Source organism: Durio zibethinus, chromosome 21 (genome assembly GCF_047325235.1).
Source record: "Durio zibethinus cultivar Kanyao isolate XHJ-2024 chromosome 21, ASM4732523v1, whole genome shotgun sequence".
NCBI classification, from domain to species: domain Eukaryota; kingdom Viridiplantae; phylum Streptophyta; class Magnoliopsida; order Malvales; family Malvaceae; genus Durio; species Durio zibethinus.
In genome coordinates, this window is record NC_143182.1 from 21574350 (window position 1) to 21588746 (window position 14397).

Sequence of the window (14397 nt, forward strand, 5' to 3'; positions counted from 1 at the left end):
CCTTATCTTCAAGCTTGGAAAAAAAAAAAAGCTAATAAATCAACCATCTTTACTGCATTTCAACACCAGCTCAAGTACTATTAACCTATTATCAGTGCCATCAGGGTGTAAATGAAGTGGGAATTTCAACTAGAGAATTTTTTGTACTAAATCCACCCTATGCATGTTGGTCTAACTGATGATAGATGTGCATGTACCTATGTATTAGTACATTATATGAAGTAAATGTGACGTTCGCAATAATATTATGGAGGACCGGTAGGTTTTGAATTCGACCTTTATAGAAATTCCAAAAGCCAAAGTAAAAAAAAATAAATGTTTTGTTTGATGGTTAAAACAAATACCATTGATAGTTTATTGAAGGATTAAATGTAAAAAACACATTAAACAAAAATTAAATAATTATTCAAATTTTTATAGTTTTATTGCTACTAATTGAGACTTCAAACATTTATTTTTATTCGATTGTGTTCTTAAATATTTATTTTTACCTAATTAAATTATTAAATATCTATTTTCATTCAATTAAGTTTTCAATTGAACAAAAATGAGTGTTGACTATTAATCAATTTTTATCTAATAAGAATTTAATTATTGAAAATAGATGTTTAAAATTTTAATTAATTATAATAAAATGATAAAAATTTGAATAACTATTTGAAAACCTTTTTTATATGTATGCTTTTATAAAAGATACTGGTAATAGTGCTGTTAATAGATATGACATTCATTTGCCTTTAGTCCATGAATATAAAGTTTTAGCTGAGTTATTTGTGGAATATAATAGAAAAATTCTATGCACTTAAAATTAATAAATATTAAGAGATATAATATTATCTCAAATCCACTTATGTAATTATTTTTAAAAAAATATTATTCATCTCACCAATGTTATTATTTTAAACATTTGTACTCCCGGACATGATAAAAATTATTTATATAAACTCCACAAATTACCTAAAGAATAATTTCTCTAGATAAGAATTCAAAAGAAAAAAACTGAAAGTAAATTATGAAAAATAATAATTAAACTCAAAATAAAATCAAGCATGTTGTTTAGATGCATTTCAAACGGCCCAACAAATATCTTTGATTGAGATTGTATTGCAACCGTAGAAAGTTATCGTGAACTATTGACATATAATAATTTTTATCCCCCACCAATATAAAATTAATAGGAAACACACACTGTCACACTTTGTAGGACTTGCAACTGAATCTAAAGGGTATTCTAGCCGTTAGCATATATGATAAATATTTAAAGATCACAAGATTTAATAAAATTTGTTCAAGTTAATTACATTAATTGTTTTTTTCATGAGGCAAGTAAAAAAAATTGTCCCCCAGTTAAATAAAAATGTTGGATCAATGTTTGATTAAATCTCTGCCTTATATTCTACCGCTCTAAAGGATGCTGGCATTACATATGTTGAGACAAACTGATCAGCCATGAATTATATAGAGGGTGTGTGTGGATGCATGCTCTAGTTTGGCATTAAATATGGAGACAAAAAATATCAGTCTTCACTTTTATAAAGATATTAATAAATATTAAGAGATATAATATTATGTCAAATCCACTTATGTAATTATTTTTAAAAAAATATTATTTGTCTCACCATTGTTATTATTTTAAACATTTGTACTCCCGGACTTGATAAAAATTATTTATAGAAACTCCATAAATTACCTAAAGAATAATTTCTCTTGATAAGAATTCAAAAGAAAAAAAAAAGAAAGTAAATTATGAAAAATAATAATTAAACTCAAAATAAAATCAAGCATGTTGTTTAGATGCATTTCATACAGCCAAATAAATATCTTTGATTGAGATTATATTGCAACAGTAGAAAATTATCGTGAACCATTGACATATAATAATTTTTCTCCCCCACCAATATAAGATTAATAGGAAACTCACATTGTCACACTTTGTAGGACTTGCAACTGAATCTAAAGGGTATATACCACAAGGGTATTCTAGCCGTTAGCATATATGATAAATATTTAAAGATCACAAGGTTTGATAAAATTTGTTCAAGTTAACTACGTTAATTGCTTTTTTCATGAGGCAAGTAAAAAAAATTGTCCCCCAGTTAAATAAAAATGTTGGATCAGTGTTTGATTAAATCTCTGCCTTATATTCTATCACTTTCGAGGATGCTGGCATTAAATATGTTGAGACAAACTGATCAGCTATGAATTTTATGAAAGGTGTGTGTGGATGCATGCTCTTGTCTAGCATTAAATTTGGAGACAAAAAATATCAATCATCACTTTTATAAAGATATTAATAAATATTAAGAGATATAATATTATGTCAAATCCACTTATGTAAATATTTTTTAAAAAATATTATTCGTCTCACAATTGTTATTATTTTAAACGTTTGTACTCCCGGACTTAATAAAAATTATTTATAGAAACTTCACAAATAACCTAAAGAATAATTTCTCTTGATAAGAATTCAAAAGAAAAAAAAATGAAAGTAAATTATAAAAAAATAATAATTAAACTTAAAATAAAATCAAGCATGTTGTTTAGATGCACTTCATACGGCCCAATAAATATCTTTGATTGAGATTATATTGCAACAGTAGAAAATTATTGTGAACCATTGACATATAATAATTTTTATCCCCCACCAATATTAGATTAATAGGAAACTCACATTGTCACACTTTGTAGGACTTGCAACTGAATCTAAAGGGTATATATCGCAAGGGTATTCTAGCCGTTAGCATATATGATAAATATTTAAAGATCACAAGGTTTGGCAAAATTTGTTGAAGTTAATCACATTAATTGTTTTTTTCATGAGGCAAGTAAAAAAAGTGTCCCCCAGTTAAATAAAAATGTTGGATCAGTGTTTGATTAAATCTCTACCTTATATTCTATCACTCTCAAGGATGCTGGCATTAAATATGTTGAGACAAACTGATCAGCCATGAATTTTATGGAGGGTGTGTGTGGTTGCATGCTCTTGTCTGGCATTAAATATGGAGACAAAAAATATTAGTCCTCACTTTTATAAAGATATTAATAAATATTAAGAGATATAATATTATGTCAAATCCACTTATGTAATTTTTTTTAAGAAAATATTATTCGTCTCACCATTGTTATTACTTTAAACATTTGTACTCCCGGACTTGACAAAATTTATTTATAGAAACTCCACAAATTACCTAAAGAATAATTTCTCTTGATAAGAATTCAAAAGAAAAAAAAATGAAAGTAAATTATGAAAAATAATAATTAAACTCAAAATAAAATCAAGCATGTTATTTAGATGCATTTCATACGGTCCAATAAATATCTTTGATTGAGATTATATTGCAACAGTAGAAAATTATCGTGAACCATTGACATATAATAATTTTTATCCTCTACCAATATAAGATTAATAGGAAACTCACATTGTCACACTTTGTAAGACTTACAACTGAATCTAAAGGATATATATCACAAGGGTATTCGAGCCGTTAGCATATATGATAAATATTTAATAATCACGATGTTTGATAAAATTTGTTCAAGTTAATCACATTAATTGTTTTTTTCATGTGGCAAGTAAAAAAAATTATCCCCCAATTAAATAAAAATGTTGGATCAATGTTTAATTAAATCTCTACCTTATATTCTATCACTCTCAAGGATACTGACAATAAATATATTGAACCAAACTGATCAGTCACGAATTTTATGGATGCATGCTCTTGTCTGGCATTAAATATGGAGACAAAAAATATCAATCCTCACTTTTATGAAGGCTGTGGATACTGTGTCAGTTCTCAAGGCTATCCAACATTCAATGCCATTATGGATTCTAATAATTTTTAAAGTAGAAATTTTCAAGATAATCATTAAATACCACATATATATAACATTATATATATATATGTATATTATTTTTAAAAATATAAATTGTGAACGACATATATATATATATATATGTCCATAATAATTCATTAAATTAATTATTTTTTCTTTAATTTATGATTTTTATTAATTTCAAACATTCACTATTCTTTTTATTTCCCTATTAATATTGAAGTCTTTATTAAAATAAATTTCCCTTAATTGATAATTTGAAATTTTACTATTCTTTTAAATTAAAAAAATAATTACTGGTGAATATATAATGAAGTATTTTCTCCGCAGATGCAACCCTTATTATTAGTAACAACATAAATGTGAAAATCTCCTTGAACATGTTATTCTTTTTTTATGCTTTATTGTTGGTCTGATTAATTCCTAGGCTGGTTACAAATTTCAAGAAGAAAAGTTTTTGGCATAATGAATTTTTTTTTTTGCTTGGATTGTAAATTGACCATTAATGTCCATCTGAATATAGCACATTACAAGTTAGGTTTGGTTTTTTTTTTTTTTTTTTTCTTTTGACATACATAATTAATATTATTTTTTATATTTTTTTATATGCTCCCTTCGCCAATTAAATTCTTTTTTTATTTCATATATCTTTTTCATGTTAGTATTTTTTTGTAATGAGTTATTTTTTATACAAAGTGAAAAGAGTTTTTAAAATTCAATGTTGAAAATTGTCATGTATACTTATTGACACCCAAATTAATCCATAGAATGGGTCAAGGGGTTTAGACCATAAATGAATTGCTCAAGTGAAATCCAATTAGAGCAATTAATGTGTATAGGATCAATAATCACATTAATTAGATTAATCCTAATTGTGTGATATTTTTGGATTATTAGCTCAATTATTAAAGTTAAGACTTGATTAATTAAACAATTCCAAAGATAAATGAATTAAATAATTCCAAAGATAAATGAACATGGTCTTGGACCATGTTTAGCCTAAATAAAACAAGGAGTCTATTGCCTCGTGAATTTAATCCAATCAATAAGAGTTTAAAAAGTTCAAGATAATTTTAGAAGATAATGTCGCGAAGAAATTAAGAATCAATTTGTTGTCAAGGAGACGATACCGAAAGTGAGGCAGAAGGAGCAAACCGGCAAAACGTTGTTGAGGATGTCCGGCCAACTAGAGTTGATGAACAACTGTCACGGTTGGTCGCTCAGTCTGCTCCGGTGACTGCTTTTCAAGCCAAACTTGAAAATATAGGCTTTAGTAAGAACTGGATATGTAACAGTATCAATTCTTCCATGGAATTTGTGTTTCAAAGCCAAAGTCATACTTAGTTGATGCCATGAACGTACTCAACTGGAATGTAATTCATCTGTCACACTCTCTCAGCATCCCCTCAACTACATCAAGCTCAGCTTTCATGGTAAACGATGTTCTCCAACTTGTTGCTATAGACAGGGGAAATAGGCAAAGTAATGAGCCTTTAGGATGAGAGGGTATGTCAATAACCATTCTTATACATTGATAATAATTATGAACATATAAATAATTAAAAGCTCATGCAAAGTATTAAGGTTAAGATTAAAAAAAAAAAAAACTTTTGAATTTATCACTTTATTTAAATAAGTTTTTCTTACTTTTATTAAATTTATATAAGCTCTTAACTTTTACTTTACATTCAAATAGTCTTTTATCCTTTAATTTATATCCAAATAGGCCTTATCCTTTAATTTGTACTTAAATATACCCTTAACATAAATTAATTTTTATCTAAAATAAGGGCATATACTTGGATACAAATTAAAGAATATATACTTCTTTGAGTATGATAAAAATATAAAACTAAATAAAACATAAAATTCAGAGACTTTTTGAATATTTTAACCAAGTATTAATTCATTTGATTGCGAAAGTTGCAAAAGTTATTCCTAAAATTTAAAACGTAATTATAAAATTAAAAATTTAGTTGATTTTACTTCTTGGTAAGAGGAAATCAAAGAAGAAAACTTGAAGTGTATTGAGAAATGATCGAACTTTTATAAATTATTACATTTGAGTTATCTATTTTTTATTCTATTTAATTTTAATTTCAATTATGCTTATATTTCTTATATTTTATTTTCCCACTTACATTTATTTAAATTTAATTTTGAAAATTTTGAAATCAATCCAATCATCTTTCTTGGATCATTTATCTACCCTTAAGCCAACAATGTCCTTGGACTAAAAAGGTGTAGCATCTGTTTTGTTTGATTATTCTGATATTTTCTAGCTATTAATAATATTCTCATTTCTATAAAAGAAACTAATATAATAAAAAATGCAAACAAATAAACACGCTATAAAGCATATTATAAATTAAAATAAAAATTCATATGATTAAAAAACAATGTAAACATAGAGATTAAAGAAAACCGGAAGCTAAGTGGTTGGACAATCCACAAAATCACAAATGCTTGCTAATATTTTTTCTTCAAAGTACTTTGATTTATGTTTTATTCAACTTTATTTATTACCCCCGAATAATACATAAGAGGCTTGGTGATTGAGGAAAAGGTAAAAGGAAATAAGAAAATAAATACGGTTTAGTGGCTAAAATCTGATGATATGGTTTGAATATGCCTCAGCCTCAGCTCCATCCCAATTTAATTGCTTCTTCAAAATAAATCAATCCATCCTCAGCTTTCAATATGTTCCCTCAAATATTCTTTCCTTGGCCAAGGTTGCCTGCAATTTTTACATGAAAGTTCAAATCAAGGAAGTCAATAATGTTTTGATTTCTATAAGAAAATGAAAGAAAAATTTTCCATTGAAAGAGCAAAACCTGTTTTTTCCAATTTGTGAAAACAGCTACGGGTGTCAGCAGAATGCCTTCCACAGTGGAGCCTGCCAACATTCCAAGCCAAAGGCCCGAGCCTCTCAATTCCAGAACAAAACCACATAAAATCCCTGTCGGAATTCCAACAAGATAATATGCCCCAAGATTGGCGTAGGCTCCAATGTGCTGCCAACCAATTCCTCTAACAATCCCTGATGCAAAGATCGAATCAGCTATAATTTCACCACGTAAACATTTGGGTCAGTCTATCTTCATCTCACCGTTAATTTAATTTCTTTCACGTGAATGTCAGCTATTATGTGAACGGACAGGCGAAACCCACGTATCAGTATCAGTAAATGTGATTGATTGGCATCGAGGAATAAAAAATTAATGTCATCATTCATTTCTTACCAACTTAAAAATCTTTAATATAATGTTTAAATTATAAATTTATTAATTTTTTTAACAAAATTAATTTTAAATAATAATACATTATTGATAAATAATTTTTCAAATTCTTAATAATTTCATAATTTTAACACTACATTATACCTTTTTAAAATTTAAATATTATATTAAATATTTTACTGTAATTTAATTACCATTCATAACATTGTCCTAAGAAAAAATGTGTGGTAATGGAGTCGTCGTAAATATTTTGCTTCATGAAATTAATGGTTGGGAACTAACCTGCAAGTCCTGCATGTAAGCTGTCCATGATTATTGAGAGGCAGCACAAGGGAACCAATTTGGTTACATTATCAATAACTTCCTTCTCATTGCTGAAAGCATATCCAAAAACGTAGCGGCAACAGAAAAGAATTGTGCTAGCAAGGACAGATTCTGCAAGAGTAACAACCATTACTACAAACGAAGCTGTTTGAGCTGCCTGTGGTTTTCCAGCACCTAATTCATTTGAAACCCGAGTGCTGCAATGTAGCAGAATGTTAGGAAATTTTGCTGCAAGACGTATAAATACTTATAATTTAACATAAATGGCATCTACAAACCTTGCAGCAGCACTAATCCCGTATGGAATGTAGAAATGCACAGACGTGGTTGTAAAGCTGCATATTGGAGGATCGAAAAACAGTTAGATGCAATAGCAAGTACTGAGAAGGAAGGTCCATATTTTTTAAGATAAAAACAAATGTTAATCACAGATCATACCATACAGAAAGAACCGATGTTTCAAGCTTTGAATTAGGCAAAAGTCCTGATAGCAATATAAGTATCTCAAAAGACCACCATTCAAGACTGTATTTGTTGCCAAGCAAGGAACAGATTAGGCATTGAAGAGTGATCAAAAGAATACATATTTTCTTGTTAATTATAAAGTAAGAATGAGTCAATTACCAAACCATTACAGCAGAAGGAACTCCAAAGCGAAAGAACTCCTTGACACTCGAGAAAACATCCTTAACGACGAGGACACGAGTTCTCTCGCATGATGATGAGTATCTCATGTATAATCCGAGAAAGATCACATTGAACCAATAAGACAAGCCAATCGCCAATGCTGCCCCACTATTTCCTAATCTTGTTTTGAATACCAAAACCCAACAAACAGGTATATGGAAGACTAGAGTTGCCAGTGTGATGAACACCATCGGAAGAATCATGCTCTGACATAGGAAGAATCGAATTTGTGATTGAAGAATGGCATAGGCAAAGAGTGCTGGTATGAGCCATGTTGCATATTTGCAAGCCACCATTGCAATTTGAGGGTCTTGGCCTATTAGCACTAATAGCTTGTCCATGAAAATCCAGACCAGGCATACCGGGATACAAATTGGAAGTATGGAGATTATTGCACAGTAAGTGTAGGTTCCTACCTTTTGATATTGCTTTGCTCCATAAGCTTGCCCACATAAAGTTTCTAAGCCACTTGAAAATCCCATCTGCATACCATATAATATATAAGTGTCAGTTAAATGGAATAAAAACTTGTTCTTAATCAATTTGTTTATTCTTCAAAACAATGGTTCTCGGGGCAAATCCAAATAGACAACCCAAAATATGGAAAATAAAAAAAGTTTAAGAAGGAAAATATTTTTTCTGAACACCTCAAAGACTGTAAAACAAAAAAATTTGAAAGAAAATTTACCCTGAACACCACAGAGTGAAAGACAAGAAAATTTAAAGGAAACTTTTTCTTAAACATCCCAAAATTTTACTCTGAACGCCGTTTCTGTTGATAAAATCGATAAATTATTGGTATTTTTTATATATATTGTAAGTGAATACTTTTTAAAAAAATCTTGAAACCGTCACTTTGGTTCTCCATGTGTATTTGTTGCAGAATCCGGCTAAGGAGGCTAATAAACTAAAACACTTTTAGTAATATTCATGTTAAAGAAGAGTTGAGAGGAAGAAAACATTACAAGGAGGCTAAAGCCAGTGACATTGCAGAAAGAGGTAGAAATAGCAACACCAGACAGCGCAAGCTCGCCAAGATGTCCTGCCATCATCAGCGATACGACTTCCTGAAGGTACAGTAACACTGCCATTGCTGCCACGGGCATTGCCAAGCAGCTCACCTTCTTAAGCTCTTCCAGGAAAACTGCCCATGCTGTTACCTCCCATAGTCTCCCTGCTTCTCTCTTTTCCAGCAGTGTCTCATCCATTCTTTCCTCTCTCTGTGTTCTTCTAGGCTTTTGTAGAAGGAATTGTCTCTAAATATGTCGAGAAGCACTTAATACTTAAATAAGATGCTCAACGCTCCTACTTGATTAGGATTTTAGTTTCAACGTGGCATTGTAAGTTTGAACAAAACGTAATGAACCAGTTGATCTGCTTTTATTATCATTGCACTGATCAACCGACAAAGACATCTACTTCCCTTATTTATTTATATTTTATAACATTTTTTAATTTTTAATATACCTTGAACCCATCTTTTATCTAACTTACGAACAAAATCGTGACAACTCAAACCCAAGCAAAGACCTCATAGGTACCTCTAAAGGATCAGATGCCAACGAGCCGATGCTCAGTTGGGAAATGAAATTTTAAGTGAAAGATAAAATATGTTTTATAATTTATTGGGATGGACAATGAGGCTGAAAATACCGATGATAATTATTGTAGTATTGAGATTGGATATTATAACAGTGACATTAAATATTATAATGATGAGATTAAAATTAATAATAATATATAAATATTTGGATATATTAATGCAATAATTGTAGGGTAAAGTATAATAAAAAACTATTAAAGATATTATATTAAAATTTATACATAATAAAATTATTAGTATTTGATGTTTGTAAGATTAATAAATAATAAAAAATTAAATTACTTTATATAAAATAATATTTTTATTAATAGATTAAAAATTATTAAAATTATTTTTATATCAATTTACACTTAAATAAGATGTTCGATGCTCTACTTGATTGAAAGATTTAACGGCATGGCAAAATGTTATCTAAATGAAATTATAGATGAAGCTCAAATCTAATTATATCATACATGCAATTGAACGCAAAAAAATGACTGAATATCATGGATTGCAATTGCATGCAAGTGCAATCTTTAACCTTTCAAATTTGTCATTGAGAGAGAATATATATTGGAAACAATGTCGGTCCAAATTTAGATTTGAATTGAAATCACTTCCATAATTATTGCCATATATGGACAAAATGCCAAATGCCATAACAAAAGCATCGAACCATGATATGTATAATATTCCAGCATGCTTATCTTTAATGAGTTTTGCATTAAAAAATTATTTATAGACTAAAATACTAAAAATTAAATTATTTTACTTTTTAAATAAATTTTTATATTTTTGTTGCATTTAAATTTTTTTATATTTATTCAAATAAATTTTTTTAATCTTCAAATGAAAAATTGATTTATGTTAAGAATTTATTTAAATATAAATTAAAAGTTAAAAATTTTTATATTTTTGTTACATTTAAATTTTTTTATATTTATTCAAATAATTTTTTTAATCTTCAAATGAAAAATTGATTTATGTTAAGAATTTATTTAAATATAAATTAAAAATTAAAAATTTATTTGATATAAATTAAAAATTAAAAAATATTTGAATGTAAATTAAAGGTAAAGGAATTATTTAAATGTAATAAAAAAAAATTTTATTTAAATAAATGATAAAATTCAAGCACTTTTTTATTATTTTAACCTTATTTATAACATGCTACATTGATATAGATCATAAGCTGTTTATGATCAAGAGAAAACTGAAAAGAAAGAGAACCAAAGCATGGTTGCCTCAGGTAAAATGGCAAGTAGTAAAAACTCTGAAATAGTTTTAGTATTCCTTAAGCCTTAGCCTTCTTCCCACAATTCACTGTCACAAAGGGAACCTATTTGTAGGGGTGAGTGTAAGTTGGTTTCAATTGGTTTCTTCCATCAAAATTGATTGAATTTGATCAAGTCGATCGATTACTGTCATTTCAATCATTATTATCGGTTCAATAAATCAATTTAGTTAGATTAATTCAGTTTATTTTTAATTTTTAAAATTAATAATTAAATTCATTGAATTAACTGATATTTTAAATATATTTTTAAATATATTATATATAATATATATTTAAAATATTCTTATTTATATTTTAATAATAATAACTATGATAATAAATACATAATATTATTTGTGCCGATTTAAATGAAATTCATGATTTTGATGTATTAATTTAAATTTATTCAAACATTTTGTCCATGTTTATTGTTTATTGGATACAATTATTTTATATATTATTTTTATTAATTAATTTTTAAGTAAAAAAAAAAGAAGAAAAGTCAAAAAAATGAAAAGTAAAAAAAAAAAAAGAAAAAGCAAGAAAGGATGAGGTGGAATCAATAATGTAATCGATTGAATTTGAGTCGATATATTATTAAATTTGAATTCATATTTAACTCGAAATTTCAAACTTAAAATTTGATTAAAATTCGATCAGGTTTTATTTTTTTAAGTCAAATTCAACTTAAGATAAAAATTGAGCTAATCAAACTCATTCGATTAGATTTGATTAACATATAAAAATAAATTTGATTATTATATTCGATAAAAGCTCAATTATTTGTATTTAAGCTCGAATTCGAGTTCGAGATATTTTATTAATTAAAATAATAAAAATATATTAAAATATAAAAGCTCAATTAGGCTCGTGAACTATTCGAATCAAATATAAAAATTTTTAAATTTAACTCAATCGATAAGTCGAACTATTTGAACCTAAATTTAACTCGATAATAATCGAATTAAATTTAAATTTTATTTAAATTAAACTTAAATAACCTATAAATATTAATATATCATTTACAATATTAAGAGTAAGAGTAACATATGAAAAGCAAAAGTTTTCACCTCATTTTTTGTTGGTCACCACCTAACCGATTGAAAAAGGAAATTATAATCGCTGGATTTAAGGGATTTTAGTGGTTGGCTGCTACCACCCAATTTCCAACAAAAAATTTTATCATACGCATATTTAAATGTAATAAAAATATAAAAATTTATTTAAATAAAATGATAGAATTAAAGTACTTTTTTTTTATTATTTTAACCTTATTTATAACATGCTACATTTGCAGTAAAAACTCCGAAATAGTTTTGGTTTTCCCTAGGCCTTAGCCTTCTTCCCACAATTCACTGCCACAAAGGGAACCTATTTGTAGGAGTGAGTATAAGTTGGTTTCAATTGGCTTGATCGATCAAAATTATTGAATTTGATTAAGTCGTTTGGATAGTTTAGGTTTGGTAATAATTATTGATTCAATAAATCAGTTTAGTTGACCAATTCAATTGATTTTTAATTTTTAAAATTATTGATTTAATATATTTTTAAACATGTTATATATAATATAAATTTGTTTATATTTTAAGAATGACAAATATGACATTTGTAACAAAATTATAAAATCAGTTTTATTGGGTGAAAAATGTTATAAAATTATATTCAAAATTAGTTGCAAAAGAATGGTGAAAATTCAAATTTTCAATTGAATCAACAAATTTTATGTTTGTTCGGCTATTTTTAGTTATCAAAAATAGATCAATCAATTTAGTATTTTTAAGGATAATCTTTTTTTTTTTTTTTCAAAACCAAACCTACTTATTGCACACCCTATCTATTGGCATGATTATTAAACAAAATAAATTCTTCATCATTTTTTTTATTTAAGTGCGATTAATTATTTTAAAAAATTATTATTTTAATAAAATTTTAAAATAAATTAAGATTAATAAAAGTATAATTTTATTCTTCTAAAATATAGTTTGAATTTGAGAGTATGGTTATATATATATATATATATATGAAAATATTAGCATCCTCACAATACTATTCAAAAATTGATACTCATTGATTACATATTATTCTTTATTTTTGATAAAATGATCATTTTTTAATATTTAAATTTAATCCATCAATTTGTTTTTTTAAATAAATTCTTTTATTTAGGAATAAAATAAAAAAATCTCTAATGTTTAAAATATTTTCAAAATTTCACGACCATGGAAAAATTAGAATAAATGTTCTTTCACTTGAGAATTTTCAAAATAATCCTTTAATTAAGAATAATAATTTTATAAAAAATAATTGTTGAAATTTCCCCACCACCCTAACAAAATCCCAATAATTAATTTTGCTAAAAGATATCATCTTGTTTGTGAACATCAAATTTATCTGACAAAATAATAATAATAATAATATTATTAAATACGAAATACAAAAAAATATAAAATATAAAATACAAAAAAATATATAATACAAAAATACAAAAAAAATAAAAAAAATGGGTGACGGCAATGGTGCCGAGGAACGCACCACTGTCACTATACCCTACCACCTTACCTTACCCTTTTGATCACCTATATCACTACCCGTTTACCCTGCTACCATACTCTATTTACTACCCTCACTATCAGATCAAACAAAAAATAATAAAAAGGACATGGGGCTCGTGCTTGCACCTCATGTCGAGCCCTATGCCACGCATGGTCGGAGCTCTATAAATAGAGTTTCTGGTTGAACCGTTAAAAGAAAAAAAAAAAAGAAAAAGGAGTGACGCTGCAAAAAAATATATTACCAAAAAAAAAAAACACAGTCTTCCCTGTAGGGAGGAACCTCGGGGCCAAAGCTCCCTGCAAGAACAAAAAATCAGATTAGTCTTCGTTTTACAAAAAAAAAAAAGAAACAGAAAACTCAAAACAGTTCAAACCTCGATTTACACCGATCGGGGCTTGCTCTCTTGAAAAGGACATCATATCTGAGTTCAAGAGGTCGAGAGGAGCATTGCGGTGAATTTCAATAATTTTTTGGTCACCAATGATCACCGGTGACGATTGCCGCTAGTGACCTAGGCGACGGCTGGCACGACAGTCCGACGACCGGACGGCGAGAGCTCTGGAGCTCTCCCTAGAGCTTTCCCCTCTTTTTTTTCTAAAACAGAAAAATAATGAACAAAAAAAATTTCTTTTCGTTATATATAAGAGCCTAAAGCTCAAAATGACGCCGTTTAAACCAGCCAGGATCCGCGCGTGGACCCGGACTTGACCCGTGGTCTACGCAATCGACCTATCAACCTGACTCCTTAGCAGCTTTGAATTTGTTAGACCAGATCGAATCGAACTGCTCCCTACATCGGCTCAACCGAATCGCCTGTCGAACTAAACCTTTTTTGTCCAACCGAACCGCGCATTAACCGTCTGATTTAGGTAAAAAAAAAATTTTTTTTTAAATTTTTT

General features: G+C 27.8%; 1 protein-coding gene across 2 annotated transcripts; it reads right to left on the bottom strand.

Moving 5' to 3' along the window:
• Positions 1-4839: 4839 nt before the first annotated feature.
• LOC111306323 (protein DETOXIFICATION 3-like) lies at positions 4840-9444 on the bottom strand. Of its 2 annotated transcripts, XR_002692094.2 has the most exons (8): positions 9050-9444; positions 8022-8566; positions 7836-7922; positions 7676-7732; positions 7356-7594; positions 6669-6874; positions 6427-6571; positions 4840-5292 (listed from the first exon to the last, which is right to left on the bottom strand). XR_002692094.2 is itself a non-coding variant. In XM_022904221.2 (7 exons), exons 1-7 carry the CDS (start codon positions 9290-9292, stop codon positions 6530-6532), a joined length of 1419 nt encoding a protein of 472 aa, XP_022759956.2. In that variant the 5' UTR covers positions 9293-9443; the 3' UTR covers positions 6165-6529. The 2 variants fall into 2 exon arrangements, 1 of the variants encoding a protein (XP_022759956.2); XM_022904221.2 differs by lacking the exon at positions 4840-5292 and having other exon boundaries at positions 6165-6571; positions 9050-9443.
• Positions 9445-14397: the final 4953 nt, after the last annotated feature.

Bases quoted from the DNA above. Each gene is read 5' to 3' on its own strand.
- LOC111306323 (XM_022904221.2), bottom strand. From the start codon at position 9,292: ATGGATGAGACACTGCTGGAAAAGAGAGAAGCAGGGAGACTATGGGAG. The intron at 7,733-7,835 runs GTATGATCTGTG...TCCAATATGCAG, and splicing joins ACATCGGTTCTTTCTGTATG to CTTTACAACCACGTCTGTGC. The intron at 6,572-6,668 runs GTTTTGCTCTTT...TAAAAATTGCAG, and splicing joins TCACAAATTGGAAAAAACAG to GCAACCTTGGCCAAGGAAAG.